This window comes from Juglans microcarpa x Juglans regia, chromosome 1D (genome assembly GCF_004785595.1).
Source record: "Juglans microcarpa x Juglans regia isolate MS1-56 chromosome 1D, Jm3101_v1.0, whole genome shotgun sequence".
NCBI classification, from domain to species: Eukaryota; Viridiplantae; Streptophyta; class Magnoliopsida; order Fagales; family Juglandaceae; genus Juglans; species Juglans microcarpa x Juglans regia.
Window position 1 is genome coordinate 18,203,316 of NC_054594.1, and position 23,138 is coordinate 18,226,453.

Sequence of the window (23,138 nt, forward strand, 5' to 3'; positions counted from 1 at the left end):
ATCGAAGTGAGATAACAAATGTAATATACAATGTTGCCAATTATGGTGCAGTTTTTGCTTGCTTCTTTTTTATGTTTTAGGTGTTCTGATTTGTTAAAGTTCAACATGTGTTTTCAGGCCAACTCCTCCTTCACAGGCTGTAATGGCAGTGAGTAATACATATGGGCGTGTGAGGAAGCCCATTGGTTTCAATCTCATTGGTTCCTTCTCTGGTATTCAAGGATTTGAAAGACATGAACGCCATTCTGATCTTAATAGTGATTGTTCTATTTGGATGCCTATTGCACCGCCTGGATATACAGCATTGGGGTGTGTCGCACAAGTAGGAAACCAACCTCCGCCAAGTCACATTGTTTATTGCATTCGCTCTGACCTTGTTACATCAACAGCATTTTCAGAATGCATACTCAGTGTGCATTCAAATTCTAGTTTGGCAAATGGATTTAGCATCTGGCGCCTAGACAATGTTGTTGGATCGTTTTTAGCCCATTCTTCAGCGCAATGCCCTACCAAAGATAAAAGTTTTGACCTGAATCATCTTCTTCTCTGGAACTCATATTGGCAACATTCTGCCTCGAAAGAATCTGGCTATGATTCGAGGGACAGTCATGACTGTGGAAGTCAACAAACAAATAACCAGAGTGCAAATTCATCTGGATGGGATGTTGTTAGATCAATTTCAAAAGCTACTAATTGTTATGTGTCAACCCCTAATTTTGAGCGAATCTGGTGGGACAAGGGTAGTGACCTCCGGCAACCAGTCTCAATATGGCGACCTATTGCACGTCCGGGTTATGCTATACTGGGTGATTGCATAACTGAAGGGTTAGACCTTTTTATCTTGCAATTTTTTCTTAACCTATATTTTTGTTAATCTCTTCATGAGTTGTTATTTACTAACATATCTAGTTACTTTTGTTTCTTGTCAGCTTAGAACCACCTGCTTTGGGAATAATATTCAAGGCCAATAATCCTGAGATTTCTGCAAAGCCTGTGCAGTTTACTAGAGTAGCCCGTATCACAGGAAAGGGCATTGACGAAGTTTTCTTCTGGTATCCAATTGCTCCTCCTGGTTATGCTTCTCTAGGATGTGTAGTCTCAAGAACAGAGGAAGCACCTCCCTTGGATTCATTCTGCTGCCCAAGAATGGATCTTGTTAACCAAGCTAATATACTTGAGGTTCCCATTTCAAGATCTTCAAGTTCAAAAGCATCTCAGTGCTGGAGCATTTGGAAAGTTGAAAACCAGGTTAAAATGAATGTTCACTGGGCTAGTACTTTGATCGTCTTTTAAATATTTGGCTTTCCTATCTGATCTCTTCATCTAAACATTTCTTTTGTGTATGTCCAGGTTTTCCTTTTCCAATATCCTTCCTACCTGATGGTGTTGTCTTCCTTATTCTTTTTCTCATTCATAGCTCCCTATATTTTTTTTGTAGGCATGCACATTTCTTGCTCGTTCTGATCTGAAAAAACCAACAAGTCGATTAGCATATACTATTGGTGATTCCATGAAACCAAAGGCTCGGGAAAACATAACTGCCGAAATGAAGCTAAGATGCTTCTCTTTGACGGTTCTTGACAGCTTATGCGGAATGGTCTGTTTTTTCATGAAACTTGAATACCTAGGATCTGATGTTAAGATAGTTCCCTTTCTTCTAGCTGATACTATTTTTGGGATAGAAACTGAAGCGTTTCAGATGGCACCACTATTTGATACAACAATGTAATAGTTTGCTTTCTTCTAATTGATATTGTCATTGTGATTGGATTTGGACCCTTTCAGATGACTCCGCTATTTGACACAACGATAACCAATATCAAGCTTGCAACACATGGTCAACTGGAGGCAATGAATGCAGTACTCATTTCCTCTATTGCTGCATCTTCCTTCAACACACAATTAGAAGCTTGGGAGCCCCTTATTGAGCCATTTGATGGAATCTTCAAGTAAGATTCAGTTTTCTCAATCCATAATGTGTTTCTTCTTTTCCTTTTGAGAAATATAAATCTCTGTCCGTAATTGGTGTTATATTTCTTTACCCTTTTAGGTTTGAAACTTATGATACCAATGCACACCAACCATCAAGACTTGGGAAAAGAGTACGTGTAGCTGCTACTAATATCCTGAATGTAAATGTCAGTGCTGCAAATCTCGAGACTTTTGTTGGGAGCATTCTTTCATGGAGAAGGCAGTTAGAACTTGAGCAGAAAGCTGCCAAGCTAAATGAGGTTTTGATCTTGAGTTCATTTTTTTTTTTCCTATTAAGAAGATTCTTTTGATGCTTTACTAGCTGACTATCTTTGCAGGAAGCTGGTCATCATCGTAGGCATGGAGAGGATCCAACTTTTTCTGCATTAGATGAAGATGACTTTCAGACTGTGGTTATAGAAAACAAACTTGGGTTTGATATCTATCTGAAAAAAGTTGAGCAAAATGCAAATTCCATCGACCAGCTACATCATGGTGGCTGCACTTCTGTTTGGATCCCACCTCCAAGGTTTTCAGACAGATTAAATGTTGCAGATGAACCGAGGGAAGCACGTTACTATGTAGCTATACAGATTCTTGAAGCTAAGGTTGTAAATGTGGCTCTTGTTTATAAAACACCGTCCAAATCTTCATTTATTATCTTCTCTTCTACTTGGAAAGAAAAATAATATTTATGCTTTTTTCCAGGGAATACCGATCATTGATGATGGCAATAGCCATAACTTTTTCTGTGCCTTGCGCATTGTCATTGATAGCCAGGCAGCAGATCAACAAAAGCTTTTTCCTCAGAGTGCGAGGACAAAATGTGTCAAGCCTCTTGTTTCAAAAGCCAATAACCTCGATTCAGGCACCGCTAAGTGGAATGAACTTTTCATATTTGAAGTTCCTCGGAAGGTATCGTGTGGGATAGCTTCATTTTTGCTATTCTTATTTCTTTATTATTTGAATTTTCTTAGAAGGCAAATGCCTAGGGGTTGGCTCAAGTGGTAAGGGTCTTGGTCTTGGTGGTATGTTCCCTCCATGTCTATGTTTCGAATCCTAGGGTGTAAAGCATTTCTAGGGGCCACATCCCATTGCTGAAAAGCCAATGATTTACCTGAGCCGTGTGATGGGGACGTGTTACACGGCTCGGGGGTTTAACCGGCTTAAAGATATGTTGCGTTTGCATGGTTTCCAGGATTCCTCGCCATAAAAATATTAAAAAAAGAAGAAACAAAAAAATTCTCAGAAGGTATCATATGAAATACCTTCAATGTTGCTTTCTTATTTTCTTTTGCTTCTATTTCTTAAAGAACAAAATAACTTATTCAATCAATGGACCATCAATTTAGACAGTTAATGAGAGGTATTATCACAAAAACTATAGCATGCAAGTTCTAAAAACTTGTGGAAAATTAAGCTCTCGTTTGTGCTTGTTACTCCCCTATCAGTATTGTCTGTCCTAATATCTACCATAATAGAGATTAGTTTAGCCAAGGCTTCTCTTTTGTTGTCTATTTTGGCCTGTTTTATGTAAAATATTTAAACATCTTTCTTTTTTTTCGCTTCGATTGGTTGTGAATTGAGGCATCTTCATCTTAGTATCATAGTATATAAACCTTTGCCTTTCAGAAACCTCCTCCTAACATGTAGTTTAGCTTAATTATAATGGGTGTTCTCTTGTTCGCATAGGACAGTTTGATATTGTCAAAATTTACTCATATCATTAAGCGAATGTGAAACTTTTTCTTACTTCAAAATAGTGGGTTGATGAAGAAATTCGTCCTGTCTGAGGCATGTGACAAGAGGATTCTTCAACTGTTGGTAGTCAGGCAAGAAAGAATTATAGACCCCTGTGGAGATGCACCGTTTTTCATTTACGGATATGTCTCATGCCAATATTTTTCTGCAAAGATATATGGACATTTGAGCATGCTGTCAAAAGATTTGCTAATCTATAACAATTAAATCGATAAGCCACAATGATGGGAGCACTTTGGATTGACTATTCCATTGGTTAATGGTCTCTTTGCTCTCTTTCAGTTCTTATTGCATCGTTATCTCTCATATTGTGTATGCTAAGAACTGCTTGCCTGAAATGTATATTTGTATCATTGTATTTTTTGTAAGTTATAACATGATGAGACGAGCTCTCTCTCTCTCAATGATATTTATTTGGAAATGTGCCATATTAAATTTCTCACAAGCTAGTGATTCTTTGACCATGTGATTATTTTCTTGTCAACAGATGGTGTTTTTACTTTCTTGAACATAATGATTTTATTGTTATTTAAATTTAGCATGTAATTTGACATTTTTGAAGTATATCTTTATCGTTGTAAATTAATGTTGTTGTCGTAGTTTATTGTGTGATCCCAATATTTACATCTCCTCCTTTTCTAGCTTCTAACTTTTAATTAGGTGTTCTCTCTTGTATACTCCCAGTGAAATTGGGCTATGCCTTATTACTTTATAAATGAAATACATTTATTTATGCAGGCCCCAGCTAAGTTGGAAGTGGAGGTGACAAACCTTGCGGCAAAAGCTGGAAAAGGTAGGTGTTATTGGATCGTCAACCTCCAGATTAGACTTGCTTTCAAAGAAAGTTGCAAGGACATCAAGAGATTCAATTTTTGAATGTATTGTTGATTTCTGCACTCGAGCTGGATCAGCATGCTCCACTTAATTTAAATCTGACTGTGCTGTCAATGAAATATTTTGCCCAGACTTGGGTTTCACATATTGTCTCTTTTTTTTTTTCATTTAGTTTGAGTTTTGAATGGGTGATGTGGCACCTTCAAAATGGAGCAATAGTTATCTAGTGTCCATGCTGAAATGCATAATGCTTTATTAAGTGCCAGTGGATTGCTTTTCAAGTAGTGGTGGGATTTTTCTCTGCAGTAATATGTATTTCACATATAATTAAAAGGGTTTTTGAATGGTACAGGTGAAGTCATTGGATCACTTTCATTTTCTGTTGGACATGGTGCAAATATGTTGAAGAAGGTAGCTTCAGCGAGGATGTCAAATCAACCCTATAATGTTCAGAATATCATATCATATCCTCTAAAGAGAAGGGTGAGCTATTTGTTTCACTTTATGAATTCCTGTTTAATGCAGTTAAACATGCTTAGTTTTGATGTTTATGGAATATTATAATTTAACGCTTTGTTGTTTGCTTTTTTCTGGTTCAGCATGATAATGCTGAAAACACACATGACCACAGTTGTCTTTTTGTATCTACTACTTATTTTGAGAGGAAGAATATTGCAAACTTAAAAAGAGATGCCGAAAATGAGAAAGTTACAGATAGAGACATTGGATTTTGGATTGGACTCAGTCCAGAGGGTGTATGGGAGAGTGTTCGATCATTGCTTCCAATGTCAGTGGTCCCCAAATTATTACAGAATGATTTTATTGCTGTGGAAGTTGTAATGAAAAATGGCAAGAAGCATGTGATTTTCAGGGTCTTGCAACAGTTGTAAATGACACTGATATTAAATTGGATATTTGCATATGTCCCTCATCACAAACAAGCAGTCGTAACATCGTGGTGGAAGAGATTTTTGAAAATCAACGTTATCAGCCAATTTCTGGTTGGGGTAACAAGTGGCATGGCTTTCGAAGTGATGACCCAGGGCGTTGGAGCAACCGGTACTACTCATATTCATCAAAGGTGAGTTTTCTCAAAGAGTGTGGCATTAATATCATTTGTTTACTCTTATTCTTGAACTATTAGTACAATGCGTATATTCACATTCTTCTTAATTTATTTTGAAGGAATTCTATGAACCTCCCCTTCCCCTGGATGGCAATGGACGTCAACTTGGAATATTGATAAATGTCAATTTGTTGACAACGATGGCTGGGCATATGGTACTGACTTCAACAGTTTGAAATGGCCACCAACATCTTCAAAGTCATGCACCAAGTCAGCTGTTGATGTTGTGCGTCGAAGGCGATGGATTCGTTCAAGAAAAAAATCTCCTGAGCAAGACATTAATAGCATGAAGAGTGACTTTGCTACCATAAGTCCTGGTGCTTCTAGTGTTCTACCTTGGAGAAGTAGATCCAAGGATTCTGACCAGTGTTTACAAGTACGTCCTTGTGTGGATCATCCAGAGTCCCCATACTCATGGGGTTATGCTGTTGAACTTCCCTTCATGGACCAAGGTTCACTCAGACAAAAGCAGGAATCTAAAATGTCCAATTATACATTCAAGTTGAATGAGCTTGAGAAGAAGGATATAATTTTGCATTGTTCTAGCACTGGAAGTAGGCAATGCTGGCTTAGCATAGGCGTAGATGCTTCTGTTCTTCATACTGAACTAAATGCACCTGTTTATGATTGGAGAATATCTGTTAACTCCCCTCTGAAGTTGGAAAATCGACTTCCTTGTCCAGCTGAGTTCACAATCTGGGAAAAAGCAAAAGAAGGGAGTTGTATAGAGCGCCAGCATGGTATAATCTCTTCACGGAGAAGTGTTCACATATATTCAGCAGATATCCGGAAACCTATTTACCTTACATTGTTTGTTCAGGGAGGTTGGGTACTGGAGAAGGTAATAACATAGTCTGAATATGCTCATTCCTGTTTGTTCTACATAAAGAGTATATGTGGAGTATTTATGTTATGCAAGCATTATTCCCTTGTATGTTTATTTATTTTTTCTTATGCAGGACCCTATTCTTGTTCTGGATCTTTATTCCTTTGACCATGTCTCATCTTTCTGGATGGTTCACCAGCAAAGTAAAAGGTTTGGGATTCCAAAGGATCTTTTTTTATTTTTTGGTATATAACATGCATTCTGGATCTCAAGTTTCTTAATTGGACAGTTCTGGAGCTAGGAAATTTTGCTGAATATTCTCTCCACAAAAGTATGTTGCATATATGTAGTGTCAAATTCCTTCCAAGTACTAAATCAAATTCTTTTCTTCCTATAATTGAGATAAGTGATAGACCATAAAAAGAAAAAGGAATTACACCAGGGTATACATCAAAAGCTTCTAGTCAGGAGATAAGAGCTGTAAAATTCCAGAACCATAGACTAGAAAGACATAGAGTGGCTGAGATTCAAGGGTACAGTGCATTAGAAAGAAAGTCTTGAGTTCCTGGATGGTCCTTGCTTTGTCTTCAAAGCTTCACTCATTTCTTACGTTTCGTATGCACCACATCAAACAAATCAGGCTGATTTTCCCAAGGTCTCACTATGATGGCACCCAACCCATCCCTTCTCGTAGGCTAACAGCTCTATCACCTAACAAGGCATCACCCAACAAGGCATCACCCAACTAAGTCCATATAAACTGAAAACAGCTTGCTGTAGCATGCTAGCTACTCTTACTTATACAGCACCACTTAATCACCATAATGTATCTCTTCTCAAGTTGTCTAAAGTAAGGATCTTCCCAATTGCAGCCGTCCAAACAAAGAAAGCTGCTCTCAAGGTATACTTGCTCCTCCAAATGGACTTCCATGGAAAGGCAATGTTGTCATGGGGAGTAATTCATCATAGAAAGACTTACCTCATACATCCCTTTCATGGATAAATTCCAGTGCATCTTGTCATCTCCGACTTGTTTTAATCTATAAGCATATAAATGATCATAAAAAGAGGTAAAGAGGTTCACCTCCCAATGTTTTGCTGATATTAGCGTAATTCTTTTTTTTATATGTGGTAAATTTCATTAAAGGACACAAAAGGTGTAAGCCAGGCTTTGTGTACTTGGGCAATGCCTATTTCAGTACTAATAAAATATCTTCTAGTTATAAAAAAAGGTGTAGGCCAGGTACGTGGGATATATACAAGAAAAATACCCGTCTGGAAGAAGAAAATGACAAGAAAATCATGATAGTTAAGCCCATTAAAGTGTATAATGTCTGTTCATGATTCTAAAAATTTCTATCATTTATCTCTCCTCAAATACACCATACAAGGCAAGTTGGGACTGTCTCCTACACTGTTGCAGTTAACTCCACTTAACCCTCTCCAAGCACCACAAAATTCCATTATTCTTCTAGGTTTTACCTAAGTCAAACCCACCCAACTGAAGGGCCGATCTTTACTTGACTTTGGAGTAGAACATAAACCTAACAAAATTGAAGAAACCCATTCCGGAACAAGAAAATGACATCGTGATTTGTATTCAATCTCGATGAAACAATACATCAATGAGAAGTTCGTTCGATAAATTTAGTCAATTACTTTTCTATTTTTTGATATTTATAGGTAAAGTAAACATACCACATAGTTCCAGCAACAACAAAAGCGGCAAAAAAAACAGCAGCGATACTACTGGAAAGGACGGACCTTCATGATCTGATAAATTAGAAATTATATATAAAATATTATAAATATAAAATATAAATTGATCATGTCTTGTGTTCTGGAATTAAAATAAAAAAAGATATTTTAAAGTCACCCCACAACTCTAGCAGTCTCACAATGGAGTAAAAACATGATCAACAGACTCTTCACTCCTGGTACACATACAACACTACTCAATCATGACAATGTTTCTTTTCCTTAGATAATCCGTTGTGATAATCTTTCTTAGAGAGGCTGTCCAATCAAAAGCCAGCTCTCGAACGGACCTTCATCTGCCAAATACCCTTCCAAAGAAAGGGGTTATTATCATTTGAAATTAGTACATTATAGAAAGAGCAAACATTGAGAAGCCCTCTATTTGAAGGGGCCCAAAGAAGCTTATCTTGCCCTCCTCTTCTCAACCTGATGGAATACTACAGATTAGATAACTAGAGACGTCACTAGATATCTTCAAATGGTCCGCCACATAAGCGTACTTAGCACGAGCAACACAATGCACGTTCAGGAAAGCTTCCTTGAGAGACCTATATCCATAATCCCTAGAACACCTTCCTACCCACATGCATCCATATTTAGAATCTATGACATTTCTCCACAAGGCCTCTTTTCATTTTGACAGCACCAAAGCCACTTCTCCATTTTCAGAAGCAAATATCATTTTCTGAGTATCTCCATGATAATGACAACAAGTAAAGGAGAAAGGATCTCCTTGTCGCAAGCGAGGACAGCTACTGAAGAAACTGGAAGAAGTTTCATTCACCAAAAAAGAAAAGTGTACAATCTTCAATCCAAAATCTCCCTTCTTCCCTAAAACCAAAATTCTCAGTATAGAAGGAATTCCCGATTGAGATGATCATAGGCCTTCTTAATGTCTACTTTGGAGAGCACCCGGGCTCTCCGAATCTAGCCTACTATCTGAATATTGTTAACAATAAGAAGAGTCTGGTATTTGTCCATCTTTGACAAAGGCATTCTTCGGCTTTGAGATGATCTTTTATATATCCATATACAACCTATTAACAAGAATTTTAGAGAGGATCCCGTAAATCCCATAAATCCTGCTCACTAAGCTAATAGGCCTAAAGTCTTTAACATCCACAGCCCCTGGTTTCTTCAATACGACAACAATGAAAGTGGCATTGAGACCTTTTTCAAACCCTTTACATGTCAATCGTAGAACACTCACATAATATCTTCTTTGATCACATCCCAACAAACATGGAAGAAAACTATAGAGAAACCCTTCCTGCCAAACGGCTTTTCACCATTCAAAGCTTTCACTACTTTAAGAACCTCCTTTTCCTCAAAAGGCCTCTCAAGCCAAGAGGCCTCCTCTCCAATCGAATAAAAAAACTAGGCCATCAAGCTTAGGCCTCCACACAAATTATTTAAAGAATAGGTCATCATAGAATTGTGCATATGACTCCTAATCTTTTCTTGATCAGTAGAGACCTAGCCATCAACCAAGAGCATCTCAATATAATTGTTTCTCCAATTACTTATAAAAAATCAAAAAAATCAAAAAAAAAAAAATCAAAATCTCCAATAGAAAACATTTATGCACCTATCATCTTCTCTTAACCAAAGAGCCTTTGACTTCTATCTCCAACATATCTCCTTTGATAAAGTGGCACACTCCATTATGCTGGCACCTGATTTGCTGTCACAAAATAGCCCGTAACAGACCACTAGTTTTATCGGGGTGGTCCGGTTTTCCTGCCCGGACCGGTTTTCTTTCACCCCTAATTGTACCATCGCCTGATTTTCTTTTTCTGTTGTGTCAACCTCTTCTTTGAATAAACATCGTTCTATTTTAAGTGATGTTGAGATAGGTTTAACATCACTTCTCAAAGCCGTTCCCAGTGCATTCTATGGGTGTATTCCCCCACTCTCTCTCTCTCTCTCTCTCTCTCTCTCTCTCTCTCTCTCACACACACACACACACTAAAAGAAGAAAAAAAAGGAAGAAATAAATTCCTCTATGATTGAGCATAGATAAGGAATCGTATATATAAACAACTAGTACTCTATTTATGTGCTCTAATAAAGACTACAGCTCCAATGCCTGGTATTTAAGCATTTATATTGATGCTTATCGTTGATGGCATCCAAAATTACATGATGCAACGCGAGGACATTTTTGGAGGTAACCATTTTGATGCCATCCTACAATATTCATTCTGAATAAATTGAGTCTTCATATACCTGAGCAGCTGTGTATTTTACATTTCGTGTATGTTATGTGTTTTGTGACATTGGACAGTCTGGCCATCAAAAAATATGATATGTATTTTGTGAAATTTTGTAGCCTTGTCTAGTTATTGTAATTTGTGGCTTTATGAAATGAAGAATAAAACGTATACTAGTCCTCTGCATAGCCATGAGTAAATATTTACTTAATAAAACGTATACTAGTCCTCTGCATAGCCATGAGTAAATATTTACTAATTTGTTGTGAATATTTGAAATGAATAATAATTATGCTCATTGTACCAGTGGTTTTCCTTAATTATCATATATGCAGGAGATTGCGTGTGACCATCGAACGTGACTTAGGAGGAACAATTGCAGCTCCCAAAACCATTAGGTTTTTTATTCCCTATTGGGTTATTAATGATTCGTCTCTGCCTTTAGCATATCGATTGGTTGAAGTTGAACCTTTGGACAAAGCAGATGTGGATACAATGATTCTTTCAAGAGCAGTTAAGTCCGCAAAGTTAGCCTTGAAACATCCTTCAAACTCAATGGATAGGAGACATTCTGGCCCAAGAAAAAATATCCAAGTACTTGAAATAATTGAGGATACTACTCCAGTTCCTAGCATGCTTTCTCCACAAGATTATGCTGGCAGAAGCGGTGTTATATCATTTACATCTAACAAAGATGCACATCTGTCCTCACGGGTGGGCGTTGCTGTTGCTATCCGCAATTCTGAAATTTTCAGTCCTGGGATTTCTTTTCATGAGCTCGAAAACAAGGTGACTTAGATTCATGATCAAGTATTCACCAGATTATTATGGACTCAAATAGAACTGTTTTAGCCTTTTGTGTGCGTGTGCGTGTGCATGTGAGAAGTTTTCATTATATGTGTTTCCCTTTGAAACTTTTCTCCAGGAGCGGATTGACGTCAAGGCATACAATTCAGATGGATCGTACTACAAGCTTTCAGCTTTACTGAATCTGACTTCAGACAGAACAAAGGTTGAACCTAATTATCTTCAATTAATTTATGTGCTTCATGGTAGTAGGTAGATCTAACACTGGCTTTCGTGTTACTTGTTCCATCAACAATAGATAAAAGATTATGCTTAATGAGGCAAATGCTCTTCCTAAAATTCCTTAGATTTTGTCTCTGTCCCATGTACTTGTGCTATGCCTATACCTCATCAATAAAGTCTTTATTTACTGATAGGGGGAAAAAAGAAAGGAGGTTCAAATATGAAATGAGGTGAATTCAAATTTGATTATAGGTGGATTCAATATAAGGTAAATATGGGAAATTTAATCAATAAATGTCTTCATTTCTGGAAACTCCCATCTAAGATTCTTTAGATCATATTTGAAAGGGAGATTGCTTATTAACAGAGCTGGATATGGGATAACCTAAAAGAGCAAGGAAACACAACATCATTTGTGGGATGGAACGAGTATAATTTTTAGCAATCATGCTGTACTGTATAAGGTGCATATATTATAATATTGATCCGCCCTCTACTGCCTGCTTTTTAATGTTTTTAGGAATCTACTTCAGTTACCCTATCTATTTTTTAAAATTATCAAATATTATCTTAGAGATTTTAACAGTAAAATAAATTATTTTCTTTCACCAAAAATATAATTAACTAAAGGATAAAGTTATTGATATTTACACATGCCAAAAACAGAGCTCTAGATCTTTATCAATTGAAAAGAATTTGTCATTACGGTTATAAGAAGTTATGGTGAATAGCCAACACCTTGAATACCAAAATGCTTAAGCCTGAGATGCATCATAAGAGTTAACAACAGAAAGTTTGCATGCAAGGGTCTGTTGTATATTGGATTTTATTCGCCGGACATGGTATTTAAAAATAAACCGTAACGAAGATATGATAATTTTGATTTTCTTTATGTCTCATGAGTAATTAACAAATGGTTACTGATTGTTGTTCAGGTTGTTCAGTTTCAGCCACACACTTTGTTTATTAATAGGGTTGGTCAGAGTCTCTGCCTGCAGCAGTGTGATTCTCATTCAGAGGCATGGATTCATCCCGCTGATCCTCCAAAACCCTTTGGATGGCAGTCTTCTGCCAAAGTTGAACTGTTAAAGGTCTGTGTAATACAAACATCTATGCCAGAATTCCATAGACATATTCTGTGACTCATGGTGGAGTTTCTTTTTTATTTCAGTTGCGCCTTGATGCATACCACTGGAGTACACCATTTAGTGTTTGTACCGAAGGTGCGATGCGCATTTGTTTGAAAAAGGTTATTGGAAATGAAAAGATTCAATTAAGGGTAGCAGTAAGAAGTGGAGGAAAGAACTCCCGCTATGAAGTTATTTTCCGCCCAAATTCATTATCAAGTCCTTACAGGTTATTTTTGTTTTCTTTCAGAAAACCTTCTTTATCTTTTCTTTGCCTTCTTATGCAAGTTATTTTTTGTTCCTGCATCAATAGTATAATCAACTTCCCATAAACAGGATTGAAAATCGCTCGATGTTTTTGCCCATTCGCTTTCGGCAAGTGGATGGTACCAGTGATTCATGGCAGTTTCTTCTCCCTAATTCAGCTGCTTCATTTCTGTGGGAAGATCTTGGTAGAAGACGTTTGTTGGAACTAGTGGCAGATGGGAATGATCCATTGAAATCAGAGAAGTATGATATTGATGAGGCTTTGGATCACCGACCAATTCATGTGGAAGGTGGACCTACAAAAGCTCTACGTGTTACTATTGTAAAAGAGGAGAAAAAGAATGTTGTTAAGATCAGTGATTGGATGCCAGAAAATGAACCTACAGGAACATTGAGTAGAAGGTATTCATCACCTTCATCACAGCTTTCTGCAAATGACTTTCAACAGCAGCAATCAGCATCCATCTCAGATTGTGAATTTCATGTTACTGTTGAGCTGGCTGAGCTTGGAATATCGATTATTGACCATACACCTGAGGAAATATTATACCTATCAGTGCAGAATCTTCTTTTTGCATATTCTACGGGCTTGGGCTCTGGAATCAGTAGGTAAGATTTGCTTTCAATTAAGTACTTCATCTTGGATAGTAGAACATCTTGGAGTTTAGGGTACCTACAGATTTCATCATGACAGAACATACCTTTCAATTCAACTTAACAAAACAACTTTGCCTTCGGAGCACACTTGCTTCATGATTTTAGAATTTTAAAATACAATTTGTCCCTAAGCTGACCAATTATTCGCTACCTGTGAATGGTCACTTGATTAGGCATGTTAGGTTACTCAGGTTTGCTCTTTTTTTTTTCTGGTTATCGATTTGTCTGCAATTGTTGAACTAACTTACATATTGCTTTGTTTTACAGGTTCAAACTAAGAATGCGAGGAATACAAGTGGATAACCAGTTGCCATTAACTCCAATGCCAGTTCTCTTCAGGCCACAGAGAGTTGGGGAGGAGAATGATTATATATTCAAATTTTCTTTGACAATGCAATCCAATGGATCACTAGATCTCTATGTCTATCCATATATTGGTGTCATTGTGAGCATCTATCATTTAAATGTCTTTCAGAAATATGATACTTTGTTTCCTTTATCCACTAATTAAATATATCTTGATTGCTTCTAAACAGGGACCTGCAAATTCTGCTTTTCTAATAAACATTCATGAACCCATCATTTGGCGCCTTCATGAAATGATCCAGCATGTGAACCTCAAGAGATTATATGACACTCAAACAACTGCGGTTTCAGTCGACTGCATTATTGAGATCAAGTATGCATGGAACTTTCTTCACCTTGTAATTGAAATTTTGGTTAATGTCTGCATTCTGGTTTCTTGAAGTTGTTCCAGTTATATATTGTCTTTGAAATTTCAGAGCCCTTGACATCTCGGAAGTAAGATTCAAAGTATCAATGGCAATGTCACCAAGTCAACGGCCAACAGGTGTACTAGGATTTTGGTCATCCTTAATGACTGCCTTGGGGAACACTGAGAATATGCCAGTATGTGTTGTGATCCTTCTCCACATGATCCTCATTATGAGACATTTTCTTAGATAATTGACCTTTAAAATTTCAGGCTGGATTGAACAAACCACCCTTAATGATAGTTAGAAACAAGAGGCTCATGGAGAAAGTCTCATGATTTAACATGAAAACTATGAATTCAGTTGGTCCAAATTATGTTTTGAGAAAATAATTGTAATTCCCCATCCCGTTGGATTAGTTCAATATGCTTGTAAGAGTGTGTTATCTGTGGTAGAATCGGATAATGGACTTATAACACTGCATGTAAACTACTTCTAGTATGCTTGTTCACCAAGCCTATGATTACAGTCTCAAAATCATATTCATAAAGCGTTTTTTTAACATTTTCTATAGTATATGTGATATAAAGCTCAATTGTCTAAACATCAGGCTCTCAGTGCCATGATTTTATGGAGTTTTCCTAGAAATATATCTTTTTGAAAAGTGGAAATAATGCTAGATGATTCTTGTAATTTATACATAATTTGGGGTATCATATTTTTTCTTTTATCATGGAAAATCTGAATAGAAGTTCTTTTTTTCATATTTGTTTATCAGGTCAGAATAAATCATAGGATCCGTGAGAACTTGTGCATGAGGCAGAGTTCCATGATTAGTATTGCTATTTCAAACATTCGCAAGGATCTTTTAAGCCAACCTCTCCAACTGCTCTCTGGTGTCGACATATTAGGCAATGCAAGTAGTGCACTTGGACATATGAGTAAAGGTGTGGCTGCCTTATCAATGGATAAGAAGTTCATTCAAAGCCGGCAGAGACAGGTTTGCTAGATATTCTCATATTTATTATTCATCTTCTCATAGTTGCTGTAGTTGGCCATTTTGAATTTATACAATCTATAGCATGGACTTAAGAACTATTTGTGGAGTGCAAATATAAATGTGCTGGTTAATTTTGGAGCAGCTTTTAGGTGATCTTCCATGTTTATAATTTTCTTTGGAAACGAAAACGACCAAATATGTACATGCATAGGAGATTTCTATAATTTTTTTATATCCTGCTCCATACTAATAAGAGTTAGCTGTATGCATTCTGCTTTGCCCATTTCCTTCTGTCGTCAGCATACATTACTAATAAGATGTGGGAGAATTCCAAGTGGACTGCTCAAGGTGCTTATAGCACATGACTAAGAGAAGTCTATATCCAATCTAATTTGCCCATTCCTTCAGTCTTGGATACTTGCTTTTTAATATAAATTTGTGAGTCTTTCTCTTGAACAAAACTTCCAATCCCCACCCTTAAATCATTGCCATGCTTGTCAAGCAATTTCATTGTAGGTGGCATGGCTCAAGTCCCACAGTTCTGGTTGCCCTCTAATATCAAGTTAGAAGGAGAAGCCCAAGCCACATGTGGGCTTATACTCCAAAATGACTATTCAATGCTACAGTTAGAGCCCTTCAGAATTATGATAAACTGCAAAAACTACCTCTCAAGAAATCTGGGATCCCATTCACCTCCTTCATACACTCAATCCAGGGTATTCCATTGTCATTCTTTCTTATTGTCAAAGTTGTTGAATCTCTACCATGCACCATGGTTCTTAAAAACCAAGAAGGCATTCCAAAGCTAGGTCATGCACTTATTGGCTGTCTAGGTGCTTGCAATTTGTACAAGGCATTTGTTACATAATGTCACCTAAGACAAAAATTGGTGTAGTGTCATATGAGAAAAAAGGATGTTGTGCACCAATTAAAAATTTTATATTTGTTTGCATGGCTTGGTTGGAAAGAGAAGAAAATTTCAAAAGTGAGTACATCCTTTAGTTTATTAACGAATTTCAAGTAAGCATATTGGATGCTAACTAAAGTCTAAAGTCAAGTTACCCTAATTACGCTTGTTCTTCTTGGACCACGTCCTTGACCATGTCTTAAAAACTACTTAAACTAGTTGCAGACGGATAGTTTAAGATATTTAGCTAAAAATAATATATATAATTGTTTAAAATATTTTATATTTTGAAATGCTTTGAATATGTTTAAAATGTTTTAAAGATATTTAAAATGCTTTATAATCATTTTATACGACATAATGCCAAAATCAATAATAAAAAAACTAAGAAACCCATTATTATGAATCCATTTTTTTCTCTACCATATCATCAAGTTACAAGAATTAGTGATGTGTCTATCCCCAAGAAACCTAGGGCTTCAGAGCTAAAAGACTGTCGACCTATTAGTCTTGTGAGCAGGGTTTAAAAGATAATGTTGAAGGTTCTTGCTAATCGTATGAGCAAGGTGATGGAGCAAATCATCTCTAAGCCCCAAAATGCATTTTTTTCGGTGAAGACAAATTCATGATTCGGTGCTCATTGGTAATGAATGCCTAGACAGTCGTTAGAGGGAGGGTGCTCTTTGTGTTCTTTGTAAGCTTGATATGGAAAAGGCATTTGATCATGTGAATTGGGACTTCCTTTTCTACATTCTTGGGAGATGCGGTTTTGGAGAAAGGTGGTGTTCATGGATTAACATTGTGTTTCTACTGCCCTTTTCTCATTGTTGGTTAATGGTAACCCTGCTGGTTTTTTGCATAGCTCACTTGGTTTGAGATAGGGGACCCTTTATCTCCTTTCCTATTTATCATTATTATGGAGGCGTTGCACCGGGGGGTGGAGGCCGTTGTTGGGGGTTCCTTTTGAGTTGGTTCCGGTGGGGGTGGGGGTGGGGCGTAACATCAATAGCTTGGCAAGCTTGTTGGGCTGTAAAATTGCTTCCTTACCTCTGAAATATTTGGGTCTTCTGCTGGGGGCGACTTTTAAGGCTTGTGATATTTGGGATGGGGTTATTGAGAAAGTTGAGAAAAGGTTGGTTGGTTGGTTGGAAGCAACTATACTTATCTAAAGGGGGTAGACTCACTCTTGTGAAGAGTGCCCTCTCTAATCACCCTACTTATTTTCTGTCTCTGTTTCCATTGCCTGCAGGAGTGGCCAACCGGATCGAGAAGTTGTTTTGTACTTTTTTATGGGGTGGTATGGGAGAGGAAACTAAATTCCATCTTGTTAGGTGGAATAAAGTTTGTTTTCCGATTTCAGTTGGACGGTTGGGAGTTCGTAATTTGAGGATATTTAATAAGGCTTTATTGGGGAAAGTGGCTATGGAGATATCAATCGGAAGGGGAGTTGCTTTGGAGGGAGTTCATTGATCGGAAGTATAGAAGTGCTTGGAGGGGGTTGGTGTTCTAATGAAGTTTGCGGGGTTTATGGTGTGGGGCTTGGAAGTTCATTAGAAAGGGCTGGGAGGGATTTGTTAGTCATGTTAGTTATGCTGTTGGTGAGGGATCTAGGATCTGTTTCTGGTTTGACATTTGGCGTGGTGATTGGGCCCTCAATAGTGTGTTTCCGGCTATTTTTCGTTTGGCTTCAGATTGGTTTGCTGCTGTTTCTGATTTGCTTTGTCACTCTAATGGCTCGATTCAATGGATATTTGTTTAACTAGAGCTCTACAGTATTGGGAGATTGACGAAGTTTCAGCTTTCTTCGGCTTTTTATACTCTTTGAGGCTTGGGGGTAATGTTGAGGATAGGATGTTGTGGAAGTCTAAGAGGTGTAAAAAGTTCACTGTTCGTTCGTACCATAAGCTGTTGACTTTTCAGGATAGTTCTTTTTTTTCCTTGGAAGTGTATTTGGAGGTCTCACATGCCTTCCAAAGTGGCTTTTTTCATTTGGATTGCCTCTCTCGGGAAAATTTTTCCCTGGATAATTTAAGGAAGTAGGGTATTATAGTTATAGATTGGTGTTTCATGTGTAAAAAGAATGGGAAAATCATGGATCATCTACTCTTGCATTGTGAGGTGGTAAGGGCTTTGTGGTGGCATCTTTTGTAGAATCGGCTTGGCTTGGGTAATGCCTTTGAGAGTGGTTGACCTTCTTGCGTGTTGGAATGGGCTTCATGGTTGTTCTCAAGTGGTCGTGGCTGGGAAGATGGGTCCTTTGTGTCTTATGTGGTGCATTTGGATGGAAATGAATGAGCGGTGTTTTAATGACAATGAGCATTCTTTGGAGCAAATCTGGAATTCTTTTGTGCACTCTTTGCTGTTTTGGTTTTCCGCTTTAGTGTTTAACGGATCTTCCGCTCATGATTTTCTGATGTCGCTTTCTGTTTCCCAGAATGTATTTAGGGGTTTTCTTTTGTATACTTTCTATTTACATGGGCTTCGCCTATACATTCGTTTCTAATAAAATTTCTTCTTATAGAAATAACATCTTTAAGAATTTAGTAAAACATTTATGGATCTTGTGGTTACATAACTATAAATATGTACGTTGATAAAACCAAACCCGTGTATAATAATTTAACTAAATATTTTTCATTTTAACTTAATTGCATATATTAACTAATTTTCATTCTATAATACAATTGGAGACTGGATGATGTGGCTTATTTGGAGTAAGTTGTATGCTTTAAAAATTATAGAGTATATAAATTTAGCTCCAATTTGATGGTATGCAGACATTTTTTTAAGCGTGTGATATTTGGAATTTTATTTGGTGGTTGGTTTTTTTTCTCAATTAACTTATCTAGTTGTACAGTTATTTTTGTTGGTGGTTGACTTTTTTTTCTCAGTGCATGCAGTGTTTTTTTATCTAGTTGATTAGTATAGCTATTTTTTATCTAGTTGTATAGCTACTTTTTTTCTCAGTGTATGATACAGGGCATGATATATTAACTAATTTTTCTCAATTAACTTATCTAGTTGTATGGCTATTTTCACATTGAGTAATAATCTAACGGTTAATTTTCTTTTTCAGGAAAACAAGGGTGTGGAGGACCTTGGTGATGTTATCAGAGAGGGTGGTGGAGCATTAGCAAAAGGCCTATTCAGAGGCGTTACTGGCATATTAACAAAGCCTCTTGAAGGTGCAAAATCTTCTGGTGTTGAAGGATTTGTTCAGGGCGTTGGAAAAGGAATAATAGGTGCAGCTGCGCAACCAGTGAGTGGGGTTTTGGATCTCTTGTCAAAAACTACTGAAGGTGCCAATGCTATGAGAATGAAGATAGCATCTGCTATAACATCAGATGAACAACTCCTTCGCAGGAGGCTACCTCGCGTTATTGGCGGTGATAACTTGCTTCGACCATATGATGAATATAAAGCACAGGGGCAGGTAGTAGTTGTTTGCCATGCTCTCTGTCATTTATACATTAAAACAGTGTTATTTTTGTTTTTTTCATGGATTTGGTAGTGTTCGTCCGATTTGGATCAGATTAAAGCAAGTGAGATGGATAAATGTGAACTTGGGTGCACCCCATATGCATAATTGCTTTTACAGATAAAAAAACAGATGCAGCTACAACCCCTTCTAACCATGAGCCATGATTATAGCCTATTTAAAATTTTAGCTTCTCTCTATAAACTTGACTATGATTCTGAATCTATTTGTTTTGTTTCAATCATGAAGGTTATATTGCAGCTGGCAGAATCCGGTTCATTTTTTGGCCAGGTTGATCTATTTAAAGTACGTGGAAAGTTTGCCTTGTCAGATGCTTATGAAGATCACTTTTTACTCCCACAAGGGAAAATCTTTGTGGTCACCCACCGGAGGGTGATATTGTTGCAAGTAAGTTAACTTGAGTACAAAGAACATATAGTGATATTTCACTTCCATCTTTTATTACACCCAAGGACGCCTACAAAACTTAAATTCTCTCTCTCTCTCTCTACAGCAACCTTCAAATGTTATTGCTCAGAGGAAGTTCAGCCCAGCTAGGGATCCATGTTCGGTACTGTGGGAAGTACTGTGTGACGACCTGGTGACGATGGAATTGACTCATGGAAAGAAGGACCATCAACATTCTCCACCTTCGCGAGTTATTATATATTTACAGTCTAGAGCAATGGAATCAAAAGAAGTAGTTCGTGTAATAAAATGCAGCCGTGAAACCAACCAGGCTTTTGAAGTTTATGCTTCAATTGAGCAAGCAAGGAACACTTACGGGTCAAACCTTTCAAAGGTTGGTTTCTGATGCAGTATATTATTCTACTGTGCGAACCCTTGTTGGCAAAAGAGCATGCCATACTCTGTCATGGTTTTCAGTTTCCCTCTATTAAGTTGACAAATGCATTTGTTAATCTACTTACATGAACTCTTGCTGGTAAAAGAGAATGCCATACTCTGGTCAAGGTCTGCTGATTCCTTCTATTAAGTTCACATATATGTTCTTATTTTTCTTCAAATCCAATTATGGAATGCTCCAGAATTTATACAAATGCTTGATATAGATGTGTGCAATTTTTACATAAATTAAATTTTTATTTGAGTACATCATATTTGCCTCTGATCTGTCGTCTATATAATGCATATCAGTGTCTTTCATTTCCTGTCTAATGATGACTTCATTTTGCAATTTTTTTTTTTTCAGGAAATGCTAAAAGGGAAAGTGACAAAACCATACTCACCAATTGCCGATGGTACCAGTGCTGAAGTCACTTTGAAAGAAGGCATTTGCACCTGGTCTCCCCAACAGGTGCCTGAATCAGCCCCTATAAGTTCAAGTTTCGGCAGCAGTACCGACTGAATTTAAAAGTCAGTGCCTTTGGAGAAATATCATGTGTCTCTCTGAATTTAAATGATGTGAACCTCACCTCTGCATTTTTGTGGACTGCTGCAGGTGCGAAAGATTTGAACATTAAGGAGGAGGCTGTTTCCCGTGGAAGATTTGGCAGAAGCTATTGCATAGACCCTTGCCAAAAGGGCTTTGTTGAAATTCTTAATAGAATCTTGCTGAAATATTTATACAAACAAACGTATGTACAGTAAGCAGCCCCTGCAATGAAAATGTACAGCTTTTTTAAGATCCTTGTATACCTGTATAGTATTCCTTGTATATACGATTTAGAGAAGGCAGCCATTTAATTGGCCCTTAGAAAACTGGTTACTTACTTATGAAGGCCTTTCTAAATTTTCTGATCAGCAAGGAAATCCCAAAAGTCACACTTCTTTACTCTGCCATTTTGTTTTCAGATAATTAACTCTTTCATTTTCTAGTGGACCAATGGTGTCGGGAGAATTCTCGTATTTATCTGCTTGATGGTTCTGGTAACTTCTTGCCCTCACCGGGATAATTTGATGATACTAATAGAAAGATTTTTTTTAGTTGCCTTTTTTATCTAATCAACTGTCTATTTGGATGGAGTGCTGGTAATGGTACATATGGTCACATGTACGACTGATTCAGCATCTTGTGACACTCCAAAAGTTCTAGATGTGTCAAGCGAGAGCTCTGCATTTCTAATTGGTTACATGATTAACACCCACTATGTTTTTCTGAAAAAAAAAAAAAAATCTAGGCAAGAAACTTTTATTCTATTAACATTTCAAGGTACAAAAGGTTGGGGTTGGGATTTCTACAATCACCCATAATATCGAGTCAATGGTGCAAAAATACCTTTAAAAAAACAGTTTTCCTCCAAATTGGGTTGGTGAAAGTTTCTTCCCGACGATCTACAAATATGTAAGTGTCTTTTGAGCATGTGACAAATGCATGCTTTTTTAAAAAACTTAGAAAACTAAAGCGTCATTTCATTTAGAAAAACATGTATTTGTCACATACTCAATGAACACGTCAAATTTTTAAATAGATCGGAGAAAGTTTTCTTCAAATTGGGTTGGAGGAAGTTTCTTCCCATCCATCTATAAATATGCCAAGTATCCATTAAATATGTGATATGTACAATTTTTTATAGGACTGTAATTTATAAAATGGCATGTCTCTCCATTGAAAAAAAATATATGTATTTATCACATGCTCAAGGACCAAGTTCTTCTCAACCTCTGCTACACAACTGATGATTTAAAATCGATTTGCAGCATTAATGCACGCATGATATTCGAAACATTCGGGTAATTTTTTTCAAAGGATTTGTACCTTCTTTTTTTTTTTTTCTAATCAAGCATTTTTATATAGAAATAAAGAAAATACAAGAGTTTAAGGTAGATCATGTAGACTATCAATATACAAGAAGCAACTAGAGATTTTATCCAAGGGTAAGCTTCCAAAAAGTTGATTGATCGCTGCCCATTACGCAACTGAGTGCGCACATCAATTTTGAGATCGATAGATTTTAACAAATTTTCATCCTTGATAATGAAAGATACGTTGAATGTCCTCAATGATAGTAGAGATGGTCTAGAAAGGAGTGGAGTCTGGGCTCTCAATGGCTGTAAAGACCAATTGGGCATTCCCTTCTATCATCGCTAGATTTTGAGAACTGGCTATATTGGAAGCTAACAGCGTTGCTTTAGCTTCTACAACTAGAGGAATTGTGGTTTGTAGCTTTTCTGTTTTTATTGCCAGTATTTCTCTCCTATGGTTCCTTCGTATCGTTGATGCTACTGAGAATTGATCACGTACTGCTGCGTCAAAAAAGAAGCTTTGATAGTTTAAGGGTGGAGGATTCCATTCTTCTTCTTTGTTGTGTTGTTTTAACTTTCTTTTTCAAGCTTCCTTGTAATCTTCATAGATGTGACTTAGCTGGATCTTTGCTTATTGGAGTGACAAGGAGGTGTGATTGTGAATAATGTCATTTCGCTTCTTCTAAATAAAATCTAACATTATAACCGCGAACAATTGGAAATGGTGTTTTTCATCATTACAAAGCCTCAATTCCTTTTCTGGGGGGG

The 23,138-nt window shown here is 37.1% G+C and overlaps 1 protein-coding gene across 1 annotated transcript in view; it reads left to right on the forward strand.

The window, feature by feature from the left end:
* The window catches only part of LOC121238071, an 85,768-nt gene extending 64,235 nt beyond the window's left edge, over positions 1 to 21,533 (forward strand). The window contains 28 exon segments of the mRNA XM_041134932.1: positions 118 to 825; positions 930 to 1,248; positions 1,439 to 1,597; positions 1,786 to 1,949; positions 2,051 to 2,231; positions 2,310 to 2,579; positions 2,680 to 2,886; positions 4,471 to 4,525; positions 4,919 to 5,049; positions 5,166 to 5,433; positions 5,436 to 5,651; positions 5,711 to 5,773; positions 5,776 to 6,533; positions 6,652 to 6,728; positions 10,825 to 11,278; positions 11,415 to 11,501; positions 12,454 to 12,609; positions 12,690 to 12,874; positions 12,982 to 13,521; positions 13,837 to 14,014; positions 14,106 to 14,248; positions 14,352 to 14,478; positions 15,061 to 15,282; positions 19,266 to 19,622; positions 19,917 to 20,075; positions 20,182 to 20,469; positions 20,878 to 21,041; positions 21,127 to 21,533. Of these exon segments, the coding sequence (XP_040990866.1) occupies positions 118 to 825; positions 930 to 1,248; positions 1,439 to 1,597; positions 1,786 to 1,949; positions 2,051 to 2,231; positions 2,310 to 2,579; positions 2,680 to 2,886; positions 4,471 to 4,525; positions 4,919 to 5,049; positions 5,166 to 5,433; positions 5,436 to 5,651; positions 5,711 to 5,773; positions 5,776 to 6,533; positions 6,652 to 6,728; positions 10,825 to 11,278; positions 11,415 to 11,501; positions 12,454 to 12,609; positions 12,690 to 12,874; positions 12,982 to 13,521; positions 13,837 to 14,014; positions 14,106 to 14,248; positions 14,352 to 14,478; positions 15,061 to 15,282; positions 19,266 to 19,622; positions 19,917 to 20,075; positions 20,182 to 20,469; positions 20,878 to 21,033 (6,628 nt within the window). The 3' untranslated portion in view covers positions 21,034 to 21,041; positions 21,127 to 21,533.
* Positions 21,534 to 23,138: the final 1,605 nt, after the last annotated feature.